This window comes from Eleutherodactylus coqui, chromosome 2, assembly GCF_035609145.1.
Source record: "Eleutherodactylus coqui strain aEleCoq1 chromosome 2, aEleCoq1.hap1, whole genome shotgun sequence".
NCBI lineage: Eukaryota > Metazoa > Chordata > Amphibia > Anura > Eleutherodactylidae > Eleutherodactylus > Eleutherodactylus coqui.
This window is the reverse complement of record NC_089838.1, coordinates 148762711-148788932: the sequence shown is the minus strand read 5'-3', so window position 1 is coordinate 148788932 and position 26222 is coordinate 148762711. Positions and strand designations below refer to the sequence as shown.

General features: G+C 39.9%; 1 protein-coding gene across 2 annotated transcripts in view; it reads left to right on the top strand.

Moving 5' to 3' along the window:
• The first annotated feature begins 5113 nt into the window (after positions 1-5113).
• The window catches only part of PDZRN4 (PDZ domain containing ring finger 4), a 180312-nt gene continuing 159203 nt past the window's right edge, over positions 5114-26222 (top strand). For both annotated transcript variants that reach the window (XM_066591748.1, XM_066591747.1), the window contains exon 1: positions 5114-5403. In XM_066591748.1, coding sequence (XP_066447845.1) covers positions 5335-5403 — 69 coding nt within the window. In that variant the 5' untranslated portion in view covers positions 5114-5334. The remainder of the gene's footprint in view (positions 5404-26222) is intronic.

Here is a 26222-nt window from a genome sequence, read left to right as displayed (position 1 = left end):
CCTACACAGCAAAAGCATGATCGTTAGTACCCCAAACATTGACAGTACTCTTCTTAGTACTGCACACAATAATGGTGCCCCCTTTGTTCTCACTCATGGTAATAATGCCCCTTTTGTGCTCCTATACAGTGATAACGCCTACAGTAGTGGGTGTTACTTTTTGAAGGCAATAATTCCCCCTATGGGTTCCACCTTATAAAGTAATATTGCTCCAACTGAGTGCCCCCTTATATAGTTATAGTGCCCCCCAAGAGCTTTATTATATAATAATGATCTCCTCCCTTAAGAGTTGCTTTCTATATTTCTCTACTTGAGTGCCCAATATGCCCAATATAGTTGATAACAATGGAGGAGCAGGGATTCAGGCTACCTGCCCTACTATTCTCTGTTGCCGAAATCACACAGGCGATGCTTAAAAAAACAAGTGATATACTCACCTAATATTCTATCGGCACGGCTTCTCCCCTCCACACTTTCTCAGAGTCTCCTACAGTGATGCCATTGCGCTGCCTGCGCTGGGACAGAGTGTGAAGGGAGAATCAGCATCTCATGTGTGATTCTGGGAATAGAGAATGATGGCATAGGGAACCTCTGACTTCATGCTCTACCATCGTTATCAGCTATATTAGTACTCAATTATGGATTTGGGGCACTAAACTAGAGATGCCCCTCACACACATATGAACACTGTTACCTACATGCATACACAATGATGCACTTTACATGCACATTGTGGCACACAAAGCGGCACATCTTTCAAACACATAGCATGCCCTCAACATTTTATACAAATGTTGAGAAGGACACTTATGGTTTATTGTGCGACAGATCCATTTTTCCATACATATGTATACATAGGAATACTTTTAAGCTAAATATTAGCACAAAAATCATGAATATAACAATTTTTGTGATTGCACCATATAAAGGAATAATATGGAAATTGGGTTCTAATATACAGTTAAAAAACATATAGATAGTTCATGGAGCAATGTGGTACATTTATTAACTCTTTGCAATCCAATTTTGGATTCAGGGTTTCCTAGGGGGCTTTCTCTTTCTGCCATTATACAATGGCGCCATCTGCTGGCTAGAGCTAGTTCTGCGGTATGGGACATGCTGGAGAGGCCCCCGACAACACAGTGGCCAGTAATATACAGTAAGAAAACCCTTCCAGACATCTTCTGACATCAGAGCTGTAGAGCCTTCAATCAGAATGTCTTCAGACATCAGACAGTGGACTGAAAAGGGTTAATGCAAATCTATTGCCAAGGTGTCTATTGCCAAGGTGGCCTCTGTGCCCACACCGCTGGTCTTATCACCCAGGCTGCTGCTGTGCAGTGCAGGGGAGCCCCGGTCCTGGTTACCTCCCCCGGCCGCCGCGTTCCTCTTTGCCGCCGGGTTGCTAGGGATGCAGCGGGTGCCCCACTGCGTTCTCAGCACCATGGCAACCAGGCATGCGTCTTGGTCTTCGCCTGTCCTGCAGGACTGGGAGCGGGCTCCCCAGCCCCGCTGTGAGTACTCTGCTGCTGTCAGACTCCCTGCCCCAATTAGCAGCTGGGGCGGGAGCTCTGACTGCATTTAAACTTTTCTGTATGTTCCTGTCCTTGCCAGTGTTAGGTTGCTCTCAGCTGCACTCGCGTCTTTTGGAATTTGCCTGTCTAGCCGTAACCACTATTGCTTGAACCGGACTTCACCTTACCTGTCCATTTTGTACCGCGTACCCTCCTGCTGCTGACTAGGACCATCTGACTCTCCTCTGTGTTCGTTTGTCTCATTGTTTGTTCCTGTCCCCGTGCCCCACTTCCCTAGTAAGTGTAGGGTCCATCTTCCAGTTGTCACCCTGGGGGTTAGCTCAGGGGGGCAAGTAGGTAGGGACAGGGGTTGCAGGTGGACTAGGGATTGCCCTCTGCGCAGACCAGTCCCTGACACAAGGTCAAAAAGTGGGACATCAGAAAGGGCCAAAGGGGGACAAAGGGACTTGGGTTAAAAATAGGGACTGTCCCCCAAAAGCGGGACACTTGGGAGGTATGCCATAGCGTACATATACACACATAGGAAGAACAAGTACAGTTTTACACGTACATAAACACACATAGAAGAACATACATTTAACATACTGTAGACACATAAGTCTACTTTAACACACAGACACACACAGTACATACTTACCAAACTGGAATCTGGAGAAGATAGCAGCAGCTGAGATGCTGTATCTTGAAGGCCCCAGCTAGGAACCGCCACTTCTCTGTGTCTGTTAAGCACCACAGCCCTATCAGCCTCATCTCTAAAGTAAATATGGCATCTTTACAATTCATGGGCAGTTTGGGTGACCATAGGCCCCCCGAGAGCCTTGAGCCCTGGGCAGCTGCACAAACTGCCTACATTACTATAATCCATTGTAGAATGCACTGTACCATGAACTTCAGCCTCTTCCCAGTGATCTTTCCTGAATTAAGTATAATCTGCCTCTGTGCTTCCAGCCACTGCTGTCTTCGCTGTATACAGACAGTATAAGAGTATACTGCATACAGGGAATATGGCAGTAGCTGAGGCTTATAGGCAGACATAATGCATACTAAGTGTAGCCAGGGACTGATTGAGGTGCTCTGCTGATATTACAAGGATGGCTGATTAGCAGCCATGTAGTGTCCTCTGTATGTTGAATATTCTGTTGGAGCACAGCTGCCCTTGAAGTATGGCCCACTAAACAAAGCCATTTTAGGCATGTGCCCTCGGGTGACTAGTGGCAAATATGGTCCTGCGTAGATATCTATAGAGAGGAGAGAAGACGAGTTAAGAAGAATTAAATGAGAAAGAAGCAGAGAGACACACACAGTGGCTGCTACAGTGACTGGGAATTATTATATTGTCTCATAGTTACTGGAATCATATCTGCATTGCTCAGTACTTCTCTATAAGGTCTTCCTTGCTGCATAAGTGTATATGAGAGCTAGAGATAGATGAGCAGGATCTCCTCTGTTTTCTGTTTGCTGTGTATGGAAGACTTCATAGCAGCCAGTTCCCACCCACTAGCTCTGGGAAAACTGCTAATTGAATATGGAGTCACAGAAGGGAAAACTGGTAAAAAAATGTAGACTACAAGGCATATAATGGTCAAATATAGTACTACTACGTATGTACACACACACACGAAAGCTTATTCTGGAAATTCATCTAGAAGTGTGGGTCAACTTTAAAGGAAGCCTGTCAGGAGATTTGGATATTCTCCCCCTTAGGGTGGACACCCACTTGCTATGCGATAACTTTGCGATGCGGGAGTGAATGAAAACATGTGATAATAAAACCAATGATTTTTAATGGTTTCATTCTCATTTGCGGTGTTATCACTGTAATCTCGCATCGCAAAAGAGAATGAGCGATATTGCCCATTGTTTTCAATGGGGCCAGCGGCAGCAGCACTAGCCGCATTGAAAACAATAGGGAGAGCATTGCGCTCCCCTGATACAGCTATGGCAGGAGATTCTTTTACCCCCGCGGGGACCGCAGAGATAAAGGAATCATCTGCCACAGCTGTCACAGCTGTGGCAATAGTCTGTGATGCTTTCCCATTTCTTTCAATGGGGCCGGCACTGTGCAGCCCCATTGAAAGCAGTGGTTTTGCAGCGATGATTTTAGGGGAAGAGCTTGAAATATAGCCCTTCCCTGAAATTCATAGCAAGCTGTAAAAAAAAAAGATTAACTCACCAAGAAGAGCCGCCCGGCTCTTCTCTCTGGCCCCGGCAGTCTTCTTCTCTGTTCTGGAGGCCGAGCGCTGTGGCCAATCAGAGGCTGAGCGCTGTGGCCAATCAGAGGCAGTGCCCAGCTATCATTGAATGACAGCTGAGTACTGCCTCTGATTGGCTGAGCTTCCTGGGCGCCGAAGTCTACTTTTTCCTAGTATGGAAATTACATGAAAATTATCCATTGGGTGGTTCGCACACCGAGACTGGACCAGGCTCTCTCACCCTTTTTTCAGTCCAAACCTTGCCCCATGCTTAGTATTTGACATATCCGGTTCCCTTGGACTACAGGGCAAAAAAAAGCTACAGGCGTCAACCACTAGGCAGGCGAGGGGTTTGGGGCCAAATAAGGGGAGAGAGCTAGGACCTGTGTAAGAGTGTCAGTGCTTCACACTTCATTTGCATGCCAGGGAAATGCAGATTTTGGGGTCTGGGAAGCAGTGCAAGTAAAAAAAACTATCATTACACTTGTGTTCCTATCACCCACCTATGGTTTTTATAGGTCTATGTCCTGACAGGTTCCTTTAAGCAGGAGGACTGCATTAGCTGACTGACTCTTTTCTCTGCTGACTCTGTGTGATAAGAAATTATTTCCAATATTTTATCTCATTACTTTCTGTCTTCACCCTTTTTTTACAGTTGCTAAATTAAAGACCGTTCATCTCTTTAGTCATGACTCGGGGTGTGATACATTTCAGCCACAAGCATAAAAGTAAATCCACATGCGTGATCTATGTATAACATAATATCCATCGCTATATCTATGTAGAACTCTTTCATTTCATTATCTCTGCCAGTTTAATTACATACCCATCCAAAATAGGACCGATACGCACATCTTATGCCATTTTCTATATTTCAATATGCTGTACATGTATCGAACATTATTTATGTAAATTGCAATACTGTTTCTTTATACAATATCCGAATATTCATGCTTCCATTAGAGAAATCAATTCTGAAGTTCTGCCATACCATCAGACGAAAATATATTAACTAATTTTGAAAATAGCTTCTTAAGCCTCTTAAATTTCGGATAATTCAAAAACCCTGCACTCTTGTGTAGAATATTAGCATACTGTATAGTAGATGTATGCAGTGTAATTGCTAAAATGGATGGTCAAGTGTATTCTGTATCAACCCTGTATCCCTATTACACAGCGCATATTGACACAAGTGTATTCTGTTTAACCACACTACATTTGCTTGTTAATTAGGGAATATTCATCTGTCATCAGCCTCCGCTATGACACTCCTCCCTATTAACATGGGTTGTCATAAATAATCCATGAGCCTGTATTCATATTCATGAGCTGAATTCTGTGTAGTCATGTGCAGTGATGCAGAGACTGGGGGAGTGTTGCCATGAGTGGTAACAGTGTGAATGTAGGCTACTTAGAGGAAGGCAGGAGCAGCATGGTACACTCACAACCGTGGTCTACGCTCGCAGCTGACAGTGGTGTGTCTATGTGTATCTGCTGGAGTGACTGATGAACAACAGTAGTCAAGCCGGGAGGGTGATTCCCTATCAAAGCTTTTCTTATTCACATAAAGGGGAATTTGAAAGCACTCACAGTTCTTGCAGATTACAATGGGCTGCAATCTGTGCACTTTCCAGAAGAGAGAGGAGCACTACAAACTGCTATATGAAGTTTCACAGGTGAGTGCTCATACTATACATGACTCATAATCACACCTTTCTTAAGATGCGGGCTCTCATGTTAATGTAATGTCATACCTGTAGGACTCTTTTGGCTCTGCTAGTCTTCATTTCTTTTGTGTTATACGTAGGGGTGAGACAATCTGTAAATTGTCTCTTCTTCATTCTTTCTGACATATGTGCTGCAATTATTTTACCGAAAGAGTTATGGATGCTTGAAACAAACTTCAAGCAGATGTGGTTGGGAGTCAACAGTAAGTGAATTTAAGCCTGTCTGGGATAAACACATATCTGTCCTAGGAGAGAAATAAAAAAGGTAATGATATAAGCAAGCTAAAAGGATCATTTGGTCTTTTTTTTTTTTGCTTCAATCTTCTGTTTCTATCTTTTTACATTTGGGCTTTCCAATCTATTAGCGCATTTTATACAGATGATCGAATGGTTGTGCTCCATTTACTTAGAATGTTGGGATTTTTAATACAGATAATAAAGTATTTCATGGTTGTTCACTTCACTGCAATTCTCGAACTTGGCAAATCTCTTTTACTATTTCTAGTTGTAACTTTTTCTTGTGACTAATGCCTAATTCCCTTTACTGCATATGAGCTTGTTTGGATGCTGAGAGTTGGCGATGTCTAACACACTGCGTTACATTGCAATGTAAAATAATATTAAATGAAGCTGACTAGCAAAATGAAGTTCTTTGTAATAAGCAGCCAGCTATCTGTCCTATTTTGTTACTATTTAAATTGTACGGACTGGAAGAAAATCAACATTGGAAGCTGCAATTGTGTCTTTGTAAGCTTGGGTTGTTCTTGTATTAGATTGTTCTGTAGATGACAAATTGTTGCTGACAGCAGCTGAGCTGCAGCAGGTTAAGCAGTATTGGTGATGACACTCTGCACAGAGAGGTGTTGGTGGTCTTACTGGCACAGTGGAGTGCACACAGCTAACTGGCTTCCTTCAATTTTTCCCTGATGCGATTCATTTCACAGCCGGCTAATTAGAAACTGGACTGTGTACATGGATCTGCCTCCTCTGTTGCAGCCTTAATGTACGTTTTCATGCTAATGTGATCAGAGTCTCATTATCCCATTTCCAAAATGAACTTTGGCATTAATTAAATCTAAACATTGCTCTCTTTATCATTGTTGAAAGGGAAAGCCAGATTAACATTGTTAATTACAGCTGGGGACAATACTTCTGGTTCCAGTCTTAAAGGTTGACCTTAAAAGCCCATATAGTTTAGAAACCATGGGTGCTGTCAACTGTTCAAGTCGTCAGCAGGTGGAATACTTTCCTTGAGTTTTATGTCAGCTGTGTCATGCTTCATAATAAGATCCATTTACTTGTATATGACCAAACAGTCCATGTATAGCATTATGTTATGGCTGTATGCACAGTACAACAGTAACCCATACCGATTAATAAGATATGTATCACGTTCTGCTTGCAAATACATTATGCCAGGGAAAATTAATAAACTGACTGAACAGTATATATGATGTATTCCTCTTCAGCTGTATCTACTGTCATATTTATGGATCAATGTAGAAGGAGATTGTGATTCTCCTTGCTTCTGCTGGTTTGCTGATACACTTTAATCCCTTGAAAAATGTAAGCTATTTTCTACCATAATATGCACTCAGCCTCCAGCCCTGCAGAGTGTATTGTTGGCTTTTTGTCACTGATAAGGGATCAAAGAATTGGGGCAGTAATGTGCATGTGACACCTACTTTTCTTCTGAATCCGCACACAGTGCTTCTTGAGGCTGAGATGTTCTTCACAGTGTCTTATGTTGCATCAGCAATCAGTGAAGGGTTAATATTGGGGTTAAAAAAAATAACCCCAAAATACAGAACTTACAAAAGGTGCACATTAAAAAACAAAAGTTGCTAATATGTTCTGTGTTACAGTTTCTGGAGATATATACAATAAAATAGTAAGTTGTGCGCCTGTCACTGGGTTGACAGAAGCCCCAAACAACAGTTAGTAACCAAATCTGATGGATGGAAATGAATTAGTCTGCTCAAACATTACCTCTTGACTGAATCAAATCCCTTTAATTTTACGCTCTCGTAATTCTGAGTTCACAACCTTGTTTGATCCATTCCAGTCTTCCTTCTTTTAAAGGGCAGAGGATCATCTTATAACAAATCTGCTAACAGCTAGTGCTTGCATTTCTCATAGTTCACTACCCATGAGATAATTGATATTTTATCCAGCCTTCATCATATGTCCTTACAACCCATAAATGCAGAAGGAAAGTTAGAAGCTCATTTCAAGAAGGCATAAAAGGATGCTGATAGTGAATGACAGGAGCAAAAGTATAATAAGTGCAGCAGATTCCATTTTATAGTCCGGGCTAAATCCCATGGCTGACACTGGCAGGTGTTCATTTATGACTTTTTATCTTCCTTTGTGCCCAGCTGTTAGTTAGGTATATAAGAAGTAAACTATTGGTTGTGAGCCAATTTTGCTAGTTAATTGTTTGTCTTTATTGAAGAAATACTGGAAGATATGCAAATAAAAGCCAACATGTTTTACTTAATTACACACCGGGAATTCATTCATCATTGTGTATATGAAATTATGGTAGTTAGGCTTATTGAGGAGTACAGTTGTAGGTACATCCAAATTCACTTTTACCTTACACCCATCATGAGTGGTATACATAGGGTCAATCCACTTTGTTTTCAAGCCTCTGTTGAATCCGCATGAGGCTCTAGGTATTGCCATTGCTGGTGACCCGTGTTTTGTTCCTCCAGGACAACCTTTCAAATCAGTCAGTCTCTTTATTTAGAAGCACAGCTGGATCTGCACGAACAGCCCTGAATAAAACGGGAAGATTACAGAAGTCACGCCAGTGAAAAGATGCGTGCTAAACCGAATAATGCTCAATGATAGATTAATTCTCTACTCTGTGTTAAAGTAATTACACAAAAAATGCATTCACAAAAGGCTGTTTCTGACGTAATGTTATACGAAGCAATGCACCTCTGTGCTCCCACCACGGTGCACACATATACAGTAGCAATAGCAGGTCACATGACTCTACCAAACATAAGAGATGGTGGTGTCCACGGCCCGATCATCAAGTTTTTGCTATTTAGTAGAGAACTGATATTTAGAAGTCTCTTCTCCTGCTAAGAAATTAGCCAAATTCCATATTTGTTAATGTGACCACCCAAATGTATAAGGTAGTGTATCAACTATTGCTCACTCTGCGTTGGCAATTAAAGAGTTGCTTCTATTGGCATGAGAAAGGGTTTGGCACCGACTGCAATGGGCTGTGAATGAAAGAAATGTCACCCAGCCAGGCCTCAGCTAGACTGCAGTTGCCAGAATCTAAACCTAAATGCCAGACCAGGTTTATCATCCAAACCACATACACTGTAATTCTACTGTCTGAGTAGTATATAAAAAGTAGCATTGTCTCTAATCCAAGGGAGAACTGAAGGGGGTCATGGATGCGTGATGCCCTTAATTGGATACATTAATTAGCAAATGATTGCTGATGAGAAGAAAATATCTTGGCAGGTAATGTTTTGATTAGGAGAGTTCACCTTGGACATTTAGCAAGGTAATTGCAGAGAGTAATCACCAGTTGGGTGTCATTTTCTTTTGAAATATATTTTTTAATCTTCTTAGAATTATCCTGAATAATACATTTAGGATAAAAAAAGCAGTAACTAAATCATGAAAAATGCTTCAAGGAACATTAAATATAGAAAATACACAAAAAATATTAGCAAAGACCTGATAATGGAATTCCTTTCTTAGTATCTACATTTGTGTTGGCTCTATTTTGTGTCATATAATATAAAACAGCGTTGCCCAACCCATGGTCCAGGGGCCACATACGGCCTGCAATGGCATTCCGTGCGACCACTAATCATCTGATCTGGTAGTTACTCATATTTGTATTCCATGTCAAAGGAAAGAGAAGTAGAGCAAGAGCAGAGGCAGGTAAGTACTAATGGTGCATTGTGTAGCCATCTCTGGGAATCCCATATAGTGACAGAATGGCAGTCTCCTGATGGGCAGACTGGGGGTCTCCTGTGTAGCACTCCAGAAAGGAACAGATAAGGTGAAGAGCTGGCCATGTACAATTGCAGCTATCTTCATTGTAGTCATGAGAGTGGTGGAACATTCAGCTGTCTGCATACATAATTTCCTCCTTTCTGGAGTGCAAATGGGGCAGAAAGAGACCCCTATTCTCCAGATAGGTAGGAGTTGTTGGCGTGGAACTGGCCACCTATCAGATATTTATGGCATATACTTTCAATATTTACTAAATATTTTAGATAACAATACTGCTTTTGGTTTTATTGTGGGTCTTGGCATTAGTTCAATATGATATGTGGCCCTTAGACCAAAAAAAAAAGGTTGTGTACTAGAGATGAGCAAGCATACTCGTTAAGGCAATTTACTCGAGAGAGCATCGCCTTTTTCGAGTACCTGCTGGCCCGTCCCTGAAGATTCGGGGGGGTGTGCGGGGGTTGGAGGGGCGGCGCAGGGTGGCGGAGGGGAGCTGGGTGGAGAGAGAGAGAGATCTCTCTCTCCCTCTCGATCCCCTCCGCAACACCCTGTGCCCCCCCCCCAAAATTTCAGGACGAGCCAGCAGGTACTTGAAAAAGGCGATGCTCTCTCTCTAGTAAATCGCCTTAACGAGTATGCTCGCTCATCTCTATTGTGCACCCCTAATATAAAAACGTTGACTCTTCTCCTTCTCCCAAACCGCTGTAAGACAACTGGCTTCAGAATAGACCTCCTCCGCATTGCGTCCCCTCTGTCTGCAATAATCAATCAGGAATGATGGGGTTTTCACATTGACTGCAGCATCATTATTAATTGCTGCATGGTTATGTAGTAAAAAGACAGATTGCTTCACCGCCATTTACATTGAAACTGCTTTTCTTTTAGCTGAAGTCAATATGAATACTGCTGTGACCTACACATTGGCATAATTTTGGCCGCACCGCAGGCGTAGCTCGACCGCAATGCAGCTGCGATGCATGAACTCAGCCGAAGCCTAGCCTCTTGGCCAAACTCCACCCCTTTAGGTGTATGTCAGCCAAAATTGGAAGGGAATAGGAGAAAAATAACCCATTTTCTCTAGAGAGTCTTTGGTTCAGGGGCATGCAGGTTGACTATATCTGTATAGACTACAGTATTTGCAGTGGATAAGTAAGAGATGATCCAGCACAGGAGTATTGAAATCCAAAAATCCATGCTATGAGTAAGAACGTAATGTTCTAAATGTGTAGGATTTGATTAAAAGCACCATGGTGCTGCTGTGATACTGATTGTTTTATGAAGTGAAATTCAATAAAGTTTCTTGGAATATTGCTATGCTGGATCGCCTCCTACTTATCTTGTTCACTACTGCTCAAGTTTGCATCTCTTCATATAAATTAACCAAAAGATAGGCTCGAAATGGGAAACAACTGCAAAAGCGCTCTACTATATAGCTATGAGAAGATAATAAATGGATCCACACATAGACCCTAGAATAGTTAAAATATATTAGCCTTATTACATAACAGGACAATAATTAAAAATATGTAATAGTAGAAAAAGAGTATTTGGATATACAGGAACAGGACTTGAATAATGGAATAAAGAATTAATCCATGATATAAATAGGATCACAATATATACAATAGTGGATCTACTTAGTCATATATATAGAGATGAGCGAGCACGCTCGGATAAGGCAGTTACTCGATCGAGCATCGCTCTTCTCGAGTAACTGCATTCTCGTCCGAGCAGGCTCGGGGGCAGTGGGGGTAGGGGGAGCAGGGGTCAGCGGGGGGGGGGGGGGAGAGTGAGAGAAGAGATCTCTCCCCCCCCCCACTACCCACCGCCGCCCCTCCCCCCCGAGCCTGCTCGGACGAAAATGCAGTTACTCGAGAAGAGCGATGCTTGCTCGAGTAAATGCCTTGTCCGAGCGTGCTCGCTCATCTCTACATATATAATACAAGCCAGACAACGAAGACAATAAATTAAGACTTTCAAATCACACAAAATATAAATACAAAGTTGTTGCCACATGCCAATCAAGACTGGTATCCTGAGCCCCAATGCACATTTCGCATCTGCTTTCTCAAGGGGGGATATAGTATCAAACTGTATTTGATTCTAAGTATCAGGTGAGCACACATTTATATACTCCTATATAACTTGCACATATACACTATGTATATTCTGTTGGCCAATCATCACAACAGAGAGAATATTTCATTCAAATGAATAACTAATTAGCATATAAATATATAGTCATCATAGATGTAGAAAGATCTGATATTCTGCAAATGATCTATGTCATACGGAGTGGTAGTGTTCAAAAGTGGACATTGTTGTCAGTGATCACAAACATTTTATTTTGCTGTAATTTTTTTCATCCTAGAGAAAACTTCCAACATGACCCTTTCTGGTAATATCGACTAAAACGTGACTGCAGTGCTTTATAAGACCAATTGAATTCTACTGTAAGCAATTAAGTCAGTTATAGGATTCTATTTAAATGGATGTTCTGTCATCGTAAAGGATTAATAACAGATAAATGACAGAAGGGGTCCAATGACTTGAAGATAATGAGGTAACTACTTATGAACTGTTAGGTTTATTGATTGAGGGCTCATTATAAGATACTGTAGATTATAGAAGCAGGTATAGAACTTTTTTTGCTTTAAGTAAACTTATATTGATGAATCGTCCAGGTTTGTTTCATGCTCTTAAAGATTATAAACAGCAGAAAAAAGGTTATCCCCATAAACTAAAAGGTAAATTAAAAGCTTGGTGCTGGATGACCAAAAACACTAAAAAAAAGAAAGCCCGTTATATTTCAAGGTACAAATGTGATTTTCTTTAGCTTGATTCTATGTGATTATTCACACGAGCCTATATGAGCTGCCGTTTTCACGGCCGGCTGATATACGCTACCATCTGATGCATTGGATTCCAATGCATCAGATCACACAGGCGTATTCCAGCAGCGTAAAAGCACCCAGCCGGCAAATTTAGCACTGGGCACTTTTACGCCAGGCAGCAAAGATAGTCCTGCAAATATCTTTGTCACCAGAATACATTGGCTCCTATGAGAGCCAATGACAGCAGCTGGAGAAGGGAGGTGGGAGGGAGTTTAGCAGCGTGACTGCTAATCTCTGTCCCCTTTCTCTCTTCCTCTCCCCTAACCTCCAGCTATTTGTAATGGGGGGGGGGGGGAGGGGGGGGCAGGGCTAAGCTCCACCTGCTTCGCCGTCCTCCCATTGCTGGCTGCCAACAAGGGGCGGAGAGTGGGTGGGTGCTTAGCTCCGCCCCATCCAGCCCACTTCCATTGCAAATAGTCGAAGGAAAGGAGAGAGGAGGTGAGCTGGCGAGGGGGAGGGAAGAGGAGGCAATGGCATTGTGGCCTCCGTGTATATGCGCAGGGTCCGTGCCATCTGAACGGGCACACAAACTTTAGATTTGTGCGCCCGTTCACGCATTTTTACAGTGACGGCGGGCGCACCTAAAAACGCTTATGCTCCTGGGAAAGAGCCCTTAACGCGATGTGATATTGTTTGCTGTCTATCAGGGTGGTCTATTTACGCTTTGAATTACTTTACAATGGTTCTTCTTGTGTTCAGATAAGGGAACAATGGCTTTTTAATGGGTTAAGATAAGATAACTTTCTGCTCTGTGCTATCACAATTAAGATAGAATTCGCTGCATCTGTAATTCCAGCACTCAGTCACATATTTAAAAGTATGAGTACTAAAGGTTATGTACTTTATTGTGTGTGTATATATATATATATATATATATATATATATATATAAAATCACAATAAATCGTATAGCAATAGTGAATCTGTATATAACCAACATAATCATTAAAAAGTAGGCCTGAGAATCACCCTAAGGAAACATGCCCATGTGATTTTATAAATAACATCCAGTATGCTGCAATAAAGTAATGCATGAAGCATCTGCTCTCCAATGTCCATAAAATGAAGAAATTAAAGACAATCTAATCATTGCAAATTTATTTGAGTAATCTTAGTGTCTCCTCTGTAATCTCCACAGTTCATGGAATCCAGATACTTTGGTTGTATGAATGCAATGAATTAATATTTGCTGGCCAATTGACCATTGGTACAGGTAGGGCTGGATACATATATATGCATGCAATCCAGCATTCTTTCAGATATTAAGAAGTTAGTAGATATGTATAGTGGGCCTCATGTATAGCACAATGTTATAGATTCCAGCATAGAGAGACATTTTTTATAAAAGGTAAAACTGTCTCAATCCACAATGTGATTCAGCTGCGAATATAACCATTACTCATGCAGTATGACCGGACTGTTCTTCCATAGAAAGTATCCACAGTTACTTACAGTACCACTGAACCTTACAATATAGAGCCAAGAAATTAATTTTCTTAATTGGAGCATTCTCATGGTTGGGAGAGGAGATACAGATACTAGAATACAGCTAGTTGGTTATAGACAGCAGGCAGCATCTGACATCACTGCCACCTACACATTTGGGTTTGGACTTCATCATGTTAAATCCTGCTGTCTTCTGTATGTTAGCATCTGTATCTCCTCTTGCAACTAATGGCATCTGTATCTCCTCTTGCAACTAATGGCTCATTTGCATCTGTTCTATTAATTCCATTTCCTGTTTCATCATATGGACAGAAAAAAGGAATCGCTGCCCCAAATCGGTATGTCCTATGATGCTACCGAACAGACCCTAACACACCTACTTATCCAAAGAAGACCCCATGCCTGAAATGTTATTGTACGAACTAAGCGGCCACTTTCTGGTTGTGATTGTACAATAAATACGTACACTTCCAACGCAGCCATGCTGAAGTGCTGTTCATCTTCTTGTTGTGTATGTACAAGTTGAGACTGTTCCCGGATCACTCTTACCGAATGGGCAATCTGTCTTATAACTCTGTCTGATAACTGCAGGGTTGACAACTAGAGATGAGCGAGCACGCTCGGATACAGCAGTTACTCGAGCGAGCATCGTTCTTCTTGAGTAACTGCTTACTGGTCCGCTCACCCCCACCGCCCCCTCCCCAGAGCACGCTCGGAACAGTAAGCAGTTACTCAAGAAGAACGATGCTCGCTCGAGTAACTGCTGCATCCGAGCGTGCTCGCTCATCTCTATTGACAACCTGAACTTTTCTTTTTTCTGGACATTTTATCCAAAAATCATGCAAGCCAACTTTTTTACGGATGCATTGAAAGCCCTAACGAATGCAAAAGATCATAAGAGATATATGTTTAGAGGTCAGATACTGATATAATCGCATTACCAGCATTTCCTGTGAGCTGTAAAATGATAATTACAGTCACAATAACCTGCTCCCGTACCACCAACCTCTAAAAAAATCACAGACACATCTATTCTTTTTACCGACACTGCAAAAAAAGTTATCTCTTTTTTTACAGACTATCCAGGAATTTAGGTGTGGTTGACAACCTTGGATGAATGCTGTTCAAATTAACTGGTTCCAGGACTTATATTATATTTTAAAGGGAATGTATATTTATATATTTTTTTTAACAATTAAAACCAGAAAATGAAACATATTCCATTTTTCTAATTGCTTTTTAATTCTCTGATTGTATATTTTTTATTCTATTGTCTTAATATGACTATGAGGCTGCCATCTTGCCTGAGCTGTAGTTTACAGCATTTAGAGAGATGCTTTACAGCAGAACTTATGGACACAATGGACAGGATGGGACCAATTCACGTTTGTGGAAGACTGTTCTAGACATGCTCTGTGCAGAGGTTATTATGCAGGGAGGGGGACTAGATAAACTGTGGTTATCACTACTATGAATGGTGGATCCTGTGTTATCTATATAGAGGTGTTACCTTTCAATGTAATCCTTCCTATGATGAGAGCAAGATGACTGCAAGAAGGTTTTCTCATCACTTCAAGAAATGTCAGCCTATTATTAGACGCAGCTGTAAATGAGAAAACTGCAGGATTTTAGGAGTTTTTTGAAATACAGTTCATGACATCAGAAATTTAAAAAACTCAAAAAATCAAAGTTCTAAAAAGTTTAATGTAAAAACAAAAGTTAAATAACAGAACTGAAGACACATTTGCTTTAAGCAGCTACTTAGGCTAGTAAGAAGGAGTTCTATACAAGCAGAACCATTCATTATGACTAAAGAGAGTTACATCTTATAAATTCCTGACAAAAGTTTGTGTTCCTTCCCTTTTGTTTAAGAAAAGGTGTGAATAGGGACTGTGATCTAGGGAATTTGATCTACTGGCAGAAATCTGACAGATAATTGGCTTAGATGAGGCATGTGTCTAACTATGACACTCTTTATAGATTATTTGGACTAGGGCTATGACTGCCTGACAATAAGGGGGGTGATTTGTCAAGTGAAAAAAGGCATACAAAAGTTAAAAATTTAGACAAAAGCCTTGCCTGGTCAAAAAAAAAATTGTGATTTAAAAAAAAAAAAAAAAAACTTACGCCATTTACAGCACTTTTAAGAAAAGCGTCAGTGGCTCGTTGAGAGGAGGCATGGCCGCTACAACCCAATACATTTGACCATTATTAACACCAGAAACTGGCATAAATTATACCAGAAATCTCCAGCTCATGGCCGATGTAGATTTCTTTTTAAGTGAAGGAATTCACAGCACTTAATGAAATTTATGCAATAAGTATCACAATTTATTAGGCATATTAGAATAAATCTAGGGCTTTAGATGAGATCTGCTAGTAATGTTAGTTTAGCCAGAGCGGAGACTTCAATCCATGTAACCTTTCTTAAAGGATATGGCTGTTCTTTTACAGTATGCACTATACATGAACAGCAATATCCGCTTACTATATCGCACACTGTGCAGCAACTGCAATATTCATTGAGAAAGGTCGCAGTTACTGAAATGTCTGCTGTTATTCTGGTTGCACTAACATTACTAACAGATCTCATCTAAAGCCCTGGATTTATTCTCATATGCCTAAAACATTCTGATACTTATTGCATTAATTTCATCGAGTGTTGTAGATTCCTTCATTTATTGATGGACAGTTTTGGAGTTTTCCATAGGCACTGAACATATTAGCAGAACATATTATGTGCAGAACAAAATAATACTGTAGACTTTTTTTTAAGGTGCACAGACGTTCCTAATGTATAAGTAGGCATGCTCCTCTTCATACATTAGGCACATCCTGTGCCTACAGGAATCATAATAAATTTGGCATTTGAGATATTGATGTTATTTAAAGGGATTTTCCAGGACATTAAAAGAAATTATAAAGGGTTAAAATGAAGAAAAATTGAATACTCACCTATCCTGGCAGTTCCTTATCCAGCACTCCAGCCCCCATACCATGTAATCTGGGAAAAGCAGCTGATGGTCACATGCCGCTCACAGCCACTCACAGGCTTCAGTGGTGATTCTTCTATGACCGCTAAAGCCCGGGAGTAGGTGAGCCGTTATGTCCATTCCCCTTGAAAACCCCATTCTCCAGCTCAGTCTTCATAAAGGCTGAGAAGACACTTCTGCATCTGTGTGCATCCGTTACTTTAGTCTGGCACCTATTGACCTCGATGATAAAAAAAAAGATCATGACAGAACTAAGGAAGACTAACACAAACTGATGAACGTTGGTTCAAGTCCCTTAGAGCAGATTAGGATAAATCAAAATCAGTATTTGTAACCAATAACATACTTTAAAAAAAAATGGAACCACTGAAATCAGTCTTACTTTAGTGCCCTAAGCCTAGATTTTATTCAATTTAGTCTCCTAGGTATGTTGGACAATGATGCGAGGTTCAAGAACTGAGCATAACTACTGTATCATTGGCTTTTAATCTACAGGAGATAGGCCAGAAATAGGCCTCATTGAAATGTAAGCCATAAAACGCATCTAAATGGTTATTTGATTATGTATGCTGTGCTTAATAGATTTTACGTGCCGTGTGTAGACTGATGAAGACTGTACTTCTATAGAGCTACATTTTAGTTACCTACTTGACATACATTCATAAGCAGCTACAACGACAAGAAATACTGCTATCTTAATGTCGCTTTAAGAGGCAATAGTATTTTGTTACATTGAAAGATCAATATTTAGGGCAAGAATTAAACTTCTACATTACTGCTGAAGGTCACAGATTGCTTCATATGTGTAATGTTACTTAAAATTAGCAACACAATACTTGTCATGAACGAAAGAACAGAAACTTTAAGCCATCAACAAATTTTATAAACAAGTTCAAATATTGCAACACTAATATCTAATTCATTTAAAAATGCTTTAAAGTTCTTGCTGCGTGTAAGCTAAGTGCTTTATTGAACCACCAAGATATGTGCTAAATAATGGATACATCTGAAGGAGGTAAAAAAACATAAAACCAATCTTACAATTAAAAGAAGATGCTTTTAAACAAGAATTGATAAAACAATATAAAGCTTCACACAGGATACATTACTGGCAGTAGGAGAAAAGAGTTCCCGCTATTAGACAACTAAAAGGTTACAGCATATTGAAAAAACAATAGAAAGTAGTGCTGGCAAGTATAAAACCTTTGTGGAATATGCTGCCTTAGTGGTTTTTACTTTACTTGATACCTACACACCATAGCTCCAAATGTTCTTCCTGAAGACAAGATATTGTTTCCTGATAAAGTATAAAAAATACAAATATAAGTCATGGTGGAGCTTAACACTTTTGTTTAACCAGCATCTTCCAAGAGGTGATGTTCCTGATGACTGAGGAATGGCCACTGTTGTACCCATCCATAAGAAGAGTAGTAGAGAGGAAGTTGGGAACTAGTTTGATATCTGTAGTAGTTAATTTGATGGGAACTCTCCTGAAAAAGAGGCCACTTTCGCTAATGCTCAGCAAAGGTCAACATATATTTATAAGCTTAGGACAGAGGAGAGGTCCATAGTGAAAGATACACGTGCTATTTTAAACACACTTTGTCAGTTTATCTCAGACCACAGGAACATAGGATCATCTTCATTGGAGTCCTATGTTAGTAATATATCTCCTCCCAAAGTATTAAATAGTGATAGGATGACATTGGATTAGTCCATAAACTTGTATGAGTTACAGGAAGCAGTGTAGAATATTGCTAATGATAAAGGATATAGGATGGATGGCTTACCACTTGAAGTACGGTATATAAAGTCTATTTTGAGAATTTGCTCCCTAAGTGGCCTGCTGTGAACTTGGATGCCTTTGATAAAGGGTTTCTTCCAGCATCTTCATATGAAATTGTGGTATTACCTAAATTGGATAAGGATGTAGAACTTCCTGACTTTTAGAGGCCTATATCTCTCCTTAGGTTAATGCTAAAATATTACTGAAGGTCTTGGAGCATTGATTCATCTGGATCTATCTGAGTTCATGCCCTATAGCTTTACATCTATTAACATTCATAGGTTGCTTCTTAATCTTCAGGCAGCTGAGGGAGGCCCAGACAACAAGACTATACTTTCTTTGGATACTTTTGATAGTGTTGAATGGGTCTACCTGTGGGCCGTCCTGGAGAACATTGGGTTTGCACCAAATATTATCAAATGGGTGCAGCTCCTTTACAAGAATGCAGTTTTGGACTTATTTCTGTTGGAAAAGGGGGACCCAGCAAGGGTGTCCCCTTTCCCCATTGTTAATTGCGATAGAGACTTTGGTCTCCTTGTTGCACACATATAATGGGATAAAGGGATTTAGGTATGGCAATCATGAGGAAAGAGTTGCCTTATATACAGATATTGTTTTGCTGTTTGTGGAGGATGTTGAATTGCATATTCAGAATATTATGGACATTAAAAATGAATTTAGGAAATATTTGAGTTTACTAATTAACTGAACCAAGCCTGCATTTTTACCTCTCGATAAGGAGCAGGTGGTGGTGCAGGCTGGAATGATTGTAGTGCCCTGTATAAAGAAATTTAAAGGGGTTGTCCCGCGGCAGCAAGTGGATCTATACACTTCTGTATGGCCATATTAATGCACTTTGTAATGTACATTGTGCATTAATTATGAGCCATACAGAAGTTATAAAAAGTTTTTCACTTACCTGCTCCGTTGCTGGCGTCCTCGTCTTCATGGTTGCCGTCTAATTTTCGCCGTCTAATGGCCAAATTAGACGCGCTTGCGCAGTCCGGGTCTTCTTATCTTCTCAATGGGGCTCCGTGTAGCTCCGTGTAGCTCCGCCCCATCACGTGCCGATTCCAGCCAATCAGGAGGCTGGAATCGGCAATGGACCGCACAGAAGCCCTGCGGTCCACGGAGGGAGAAGATGCCGGCGGCCATCTTCACCGGGTAAGTAAGAAGTCACCGGAGCGCGGGGATTAAGGTAAGCGCTGTCCGGTGACCTTTTTTAACCCCTGCATCGGGGTTGTCTTGCGCCGAGCGGGGGGGGGGTTGAAAAAAAAAAAAAAACTGTTTCGGCGCGGGACAACCCCTTTAAGTATCTAGGTATTTGGGTGAGTGGAAATGCCCAGGACTATATAGAGTTTAAGTGTGGATTAAGTTGCTGTTGTCGCTAATAGGAAGAGCTAGTAAATATTTTAATTCCCCAGGTACTTTATATCTTACATAATATTCCAGTATGGGTTCCCTATAAATCATTAAGAGGATTAATCGTCTATTCCGATAATTATTTCAGAAGAAGCAAGTACCGTCAATTAAAATGGAGAAACTACAATCAGCTAACAAAGAAGGTGGTGTGGCATTACCTAATGTGTGAACACAATTTCTGTCTCCTCAGATGCAACATCTGCAAGGTTGTGGGAAGGGATAGCAAAGAGACTATGGCAGATTCTAGAGTTTGTATATATTGGAGGGTGAACCTTTATTGGACTCTTTAGAAGCTAATAGGTTTAGGCTTTGTCAGGCGGAAGCTCCTACAATGCTCTTAATTCACAAAGTGTGGTGGAAGTTTCAGGGTGTACAAGATATATGCTTATTTGCCATAATTTGTATTTAGGGGAATTATTTACTGTATATTAGAAGGTTTTGAACAGTGGCAACACAGGGGTATAAAATATGTATTTCAATGTTATGATGGGAGAACAATATTTTCCTTTCAGCAATTACAGGAGGAATTTGAGCTGCCAAATGTTACTTTTTATCAATATTTGCAATTAAGACATACATTGACATTTCAGTTGAGAATTATAAATATGGAGTTGTCATCCACAGAGACGGTCAACTATGTCTTGAGTGCCGAAGCATCCAGTAAATTAATTTCTGTATTCTTTCAGACAGTGCTTCCTAAAACTTTGAATGACCCCTTAAATCGGTTAAAAGACAAATGGGAGTCAGAAGTTGGAACCATTTAAGAGGAGCAATAGTCAGATGTTTTGGAGGTGAATTCTGTCTAGAGACTGGTTAAAAGTGGTGGTCACAAGGGTCTTTCCTGGATCCTATTCTTTCCAATATGTTTATAAGTGACATAGGAGAAAGTTTGTTTGGAAAGGTTTGGCTGATTGCTGTTGATGCAAATGTTTGCAATAGGGTGTATATTTCTGGTGGCATCTGTGATATGGAAAATTATTTAACTTTACTGATAGTCTGGCACAATAAAGTTTCTCTTTGGGGAGAGCAGCAAGTTTGCATAGGGAGTCATATATAGGCCATGCAATGCTCTTTGGGAAAAAAAGCATGAAAATTGGAGAAAGAAAAGCACATCCCAAGACCCAGGTTAAAAACATCCATCTAACCAGTACCCTGCTCTGCACTGATGAGGGGCAAACATCCCAAAACAGTTTGTCTGCAGATGGGTGTCTTTTTCTTAAGGAGAAGACTCTAGTTTGGCTTAAAACCTTAGTCATGCTGTCAGAGCTTGTTGAAAGGTTGAACATTGACTTATAGGGAAGTCACCTTCTAATAGATGGCACTGTGGAGATGCTTTTCCATTCCCTACTTTCATACTGATAAACAAAATAATGTAAAACTGCAGTTCAATGTTTTCATATGTAAAATTTTGCACTTAGAAATAAGGAATCCTCAGATTGAATATCCTATCAGCTATTCTGTATTATCCAGAACTTACTAGGAGAAGGATTTAGGGGTGTTGATTTCTGACATCTTCAAAAAATGAGTCTAAATGTGGTCAGGGAGCAGGAAAAACAAGTAGGATGCTTGTCTAAATAGCTAGAGGAACACTACCAGTGAAAAAATGTAAAACACCTCAATTTTTTCAGTTTTTATTGATATTTACACAGTTTAGTGTCTTAGATGTACTTTGAAATGAAAGCATAGAACAAATAAATAAGTCAAAATGAATAAAAATAATGGATTAACTTTGTTTGACAAAATTAAATCTAGATTTTTGATTCTTCAAAGAAGCCACATCTAGCTCATATATATTACAGCTTTACACAATCAAGGCATTCTTTCTTCAATTGCATTCAGATATTGTTCAGATATTTTTCCCAACATTGTTGCAGAGGTTCCCACAAATATGCTGCACTTGTAGGTTGCTTTGCTTACACCCTTCTGTCTAGATCATCTCAAAAAAGCTTAATGGGATTTAAGTCTGGAGATGCTGCTTGGTCCAAGCAAGTTTCCTTTTTCCTTTTGGAATCTTAGCAGTGTCTTTCTTACTGTAACTCAACCTGTCAAACCTGCAGATAGAAGTCTTCTCTTCACAGTTGAAATGGAACCTTGTTTATGTTTTGCTGCATTAAGCTGTGCTTGAAGATTTGGTACTATGAGGCACCGATCATGCAAACTGTTGACTCTCAAAAACTTGTCATTTTATAGTGGCCTTTAGTCTGCCAGACCTCTTACTGTCAGTGTTTCTTCCAGTTTTTCAAAGTTACTTTTGATGGTATAGGAAACTGTACTGACTGTCACCTAGGCTTTCTTGGCAATTTCTCCATAAGACAGACCTACAGTTCTGAGGGTTATAATTGTCTTTGTTAATTGCCGTCTTCTTGCCATTATGAGAGCAATGAACTCTGTTCTATAACAAAACTATTCAAATCCTACCCTAGAGAGTGTTGTAACGCAGTCTGTTCCAACACTGGTTATATAGAATCAGAGGGTTCGAAAGTAATCTACAAAAGTTGAGACACCTGTAGGAATAGTTTGCATCTAATTTCAAACTATAATTTGCTTTCTATGCTGCAGAGCACCTGTCCTTGATGTGTTCCCTGAAAAAAGCCCCTTGGTTAAAATCATAAATTCAAACTATTGTTGTGTATAAGGTTAAAATTTAATATATTTTAATGTTTTTAACTAACTTTTAAACCTTTGAAACATTTTATGTTATTTGCTGGACTTCGACTGTATTAATGTAAAAAATAACTAGAAATATTGATGTGTTCCAAAACTTTTGACTGATAGTGAATAACTAGTAGAAAGAGAAAGATTATGATCCTGCTGTATAGAGTTCTGGTGAGATCACATCTGAAATATGGTGTTCAGTTCTGTAGACCTCACGGACAGGTAGACATTGATAAAAAAGAATGGGCCCAAAGACAGGCTAAAATGTAGAAGGTCTTAAGTAGAGTTTAGAGAACATACTCTGCCGAACTTGATGCTCGTTCGAGTATTAGCGTGCTCGATGGCGCTCGTTACTCAAACGAGCATCAAGCCGTGTTTGACCACGCCCCAGTTTTTGGCTCCTCCCTGCTGTGACGTGCCTGTTTGGCCCCTCCCCGCCGCGACGCAGTGCGCGTCATTGGCAATTTTTTTGTCTGGCAGGCAGGGAGAGAAAGAGGGAAAATTTAAAAAAAGCTCGGCACCTGGCGTCCCACATACAAAAATGCTTGAGTCTCCCATTGTAGTCAATGGGGTTCGTTACTCGAGTAGAGCTCTCGAATTTTACGAAAAGCTCGACTCGAATAACGCAGACCTGAGTATTTGGGTGCTCACTCATCTCTAGTCTTAAGCATAAAATGCATAAAGAACAGACATAAAGAGTTGTTCCATGAAAAATATTGTTTATAGTTAAAATCCATTGCATAATTTTTTTGTATTTACATTTATTAAAAATATTTCTATCCCCAGATATCCCTGACTAGTGTTAAAATAGTGCCACCTGATGTTTCTATCCTGAGCTCTCCTCCGTAATTGTTTCATGGTGGTCACATATGCATAGTCTTGCTTCCCTCTCTCCTCCCCTGGTGTGGTTAGTGACCTCTTCGAACATTTCTGCATTTTCTCTAATGTCAGGAGAGATGCTGAATAAGTGATAAGAGAATGTGACAACGTTTCTGCAGAGAAGCAAGCCTGAGTATGTGTGACCACCTTGGTTCTGATGTGAACTGGACATAGAAAAGCTTGATATTACAGATATTAGACATCTTACTTTGCTATTCCTGACTTGGATGGACATGTCACATCCAGAATAATTGAAGAGATTTAATATTATAGACAATGCCTATGTAAATAAATCTATTTTTGAATCTATACATATAATGGCGAAAGCCCTCACTGACTGACTGACTCACTGACTGACTGACTTGCCACTAATTCTCTAACTTCCCGGTGTCATACAAACCTGAAATGTGGCACGACTATTCTTTAGGTTATAGGGGGTGCAACTTGATTACTCAATTCTAAGTGCAAAAGTAAGTTACCCCACTATGTAATGTAACTAATAACATACATCTGTACCGCACAAACATGAAATTTGGCACAACCATACTTTACATCCTACATCAGAAAAGTAAAGGGGCTTCAACTTCAATATTTAATTCTAAGCGTGAAAAACTGTGTGAGAATCTGCAATACATGAGATAGTTCTTTTCTCAGAAACCATAAAGCCTAGGAAAATGATTTGTATACTGAGGAGAATCTACCTCACCTCTATGTGTATATACTGAGAAGACTCTAATGCTCCTCTATATGTATGTACTGAGGAAAATCTAACTGACCTATGTGTGCAGGCTGTAAAGTACATAAGGAAGCTGCCATGAACTGCAGGCATGGAGCATACCTTTAAGGCTAAGAAGGGGCTGCAACCTCCAGTCTGGGGGTAAATTTGAATAAAAAGGGGTGTTACCTTTAAGGGTAAAAAGTGAAGAGAATGGGAGGTGGGCATATTCTGCAAATTGATATTGGTACATGCAGTCTGAGGAGAATCTAACGCTTCTCTATGTGTATACATATTTTATTCCTCAGTTCCTCTGAAGTAACCACAACTTCATGAAATTTTATGTGTGAAGGTATATCAGCTAGTTAGTCATATGATTCGCTTGGTCAGCAAATGACTTTTAGTAACTAAGTATTTTTCTAGACTACATTATGGGAGTTCTTTTGTTCCCAAATTTTTCAATCCAATTTGCAGTAACATTTAGCATGTTAGTATGAACATAGGATGAATGAGTACATGTATAAAAATGATATTTTGATCATAAAAGCCTGCACCTCAGCAGTTGCTTCTCTCTGCATGGATATTTTACTACAGCAATAAATAAGAAATTATATGACTTTTATCTCCAGATGGCCAGAATATCAGTGTAAGGGTTTATGTATGAAATGCTTACTCTAGATGTGCTGCGTTTGTGTACAGCTATGATAATCTTTTCTTCCACTTGCCATCTTTTCTTTATGTGGTTCTCTCCCATCTGGCACTGTGAAATCTGATGCAAACAAGTCAATGCTTGAGCTGAGAACAAGGCAAAGTTCATAATTTAAATTGCTATGTAGTAGAAATTTTAATACTGTAAGAAAGCATATTTCTACTTTGGTTAGAAAGCTAACTACTTGCTTTCTTTTGCTTTACTATCTGAGTATTGAGAGAGTAACTGAAATTGACAACATGCTTGGAGTTTGCTTTGAATTACGTTTCCCAGCATACAATGTGGATAACACTGAAGGGAGGTTTCACATTTTTCAAGGTTTTCTTAACTTTCTTCTATGTATCAGCTTATTAAAACCTACTCTCTAAGTCTAGAGAAACAAAAGATGGCCAAATTGCTCTCTGACTACCTGATACACACTGTGCCTAGCATGCATCGCTAGTCCAAGACACTATATGTTGATGTGACTGGCCAGCACTGGTCAATCAAAATAGGTGTATTTGCTTCTCCAGGCCTGGAGGGTCGCTTTAATATACAGTAGTTAACCTGCAACCTTATAAGTGTCTTAACCCCTTAGAAACATGGTCGTTTTTTTTTCCATTTTTGGTCCCCCCCTGTCTTTTCAAAAATTATAACTCTTTTATTTATCCATAGACATAGCTGTATGAGGGCTTCTTTTTTGCGGGACAAGTATTTTTTGATGCTACTATTTATTGTACCATAAAAATGCACTGAACAACATTTAAAAAATTTTAGGTAGAGAGAAATGAATCTGTTGCAGGCAGGTGTTGGCTGTAAGAAACGATGTATGGAGTGGGATTGACACATGATCTCTTTTCATACATACCCCAAAGCTGTAGGATGTAACTGTAAGTTAACAAGTGTAAATTGCAAGGTCATGATCAGACTGTAAAGGGTTGTTTGTTGCTTGTTACCATAGAGATACATAAGTCTGTATATGAGCTGTAAAAACAATATGGTAGGACATTTGTAATCATGTTTTTTTTTTGCAAAGTTACTTCATTCTCTGTTTAAATGCACTTGGAGAATAAAAATGTTTTTGAAATTGAACATAGCCTTTGAATGCTGTCTTTGACTTAGAGGTCTGCACGTCATGTTCCTCCATGAATGGGACAAGGGATTGACATACAAATATATTAAAGGGCTAAAACCAAGATTAGAAATGATCCCCTATCTACACGATAGAGTGTAACAATCTGATTAGTGAGGGTCTGCAACTCCCAGCAATCCTGAAAATAGGGGTCCTAAAAGATCCAAAA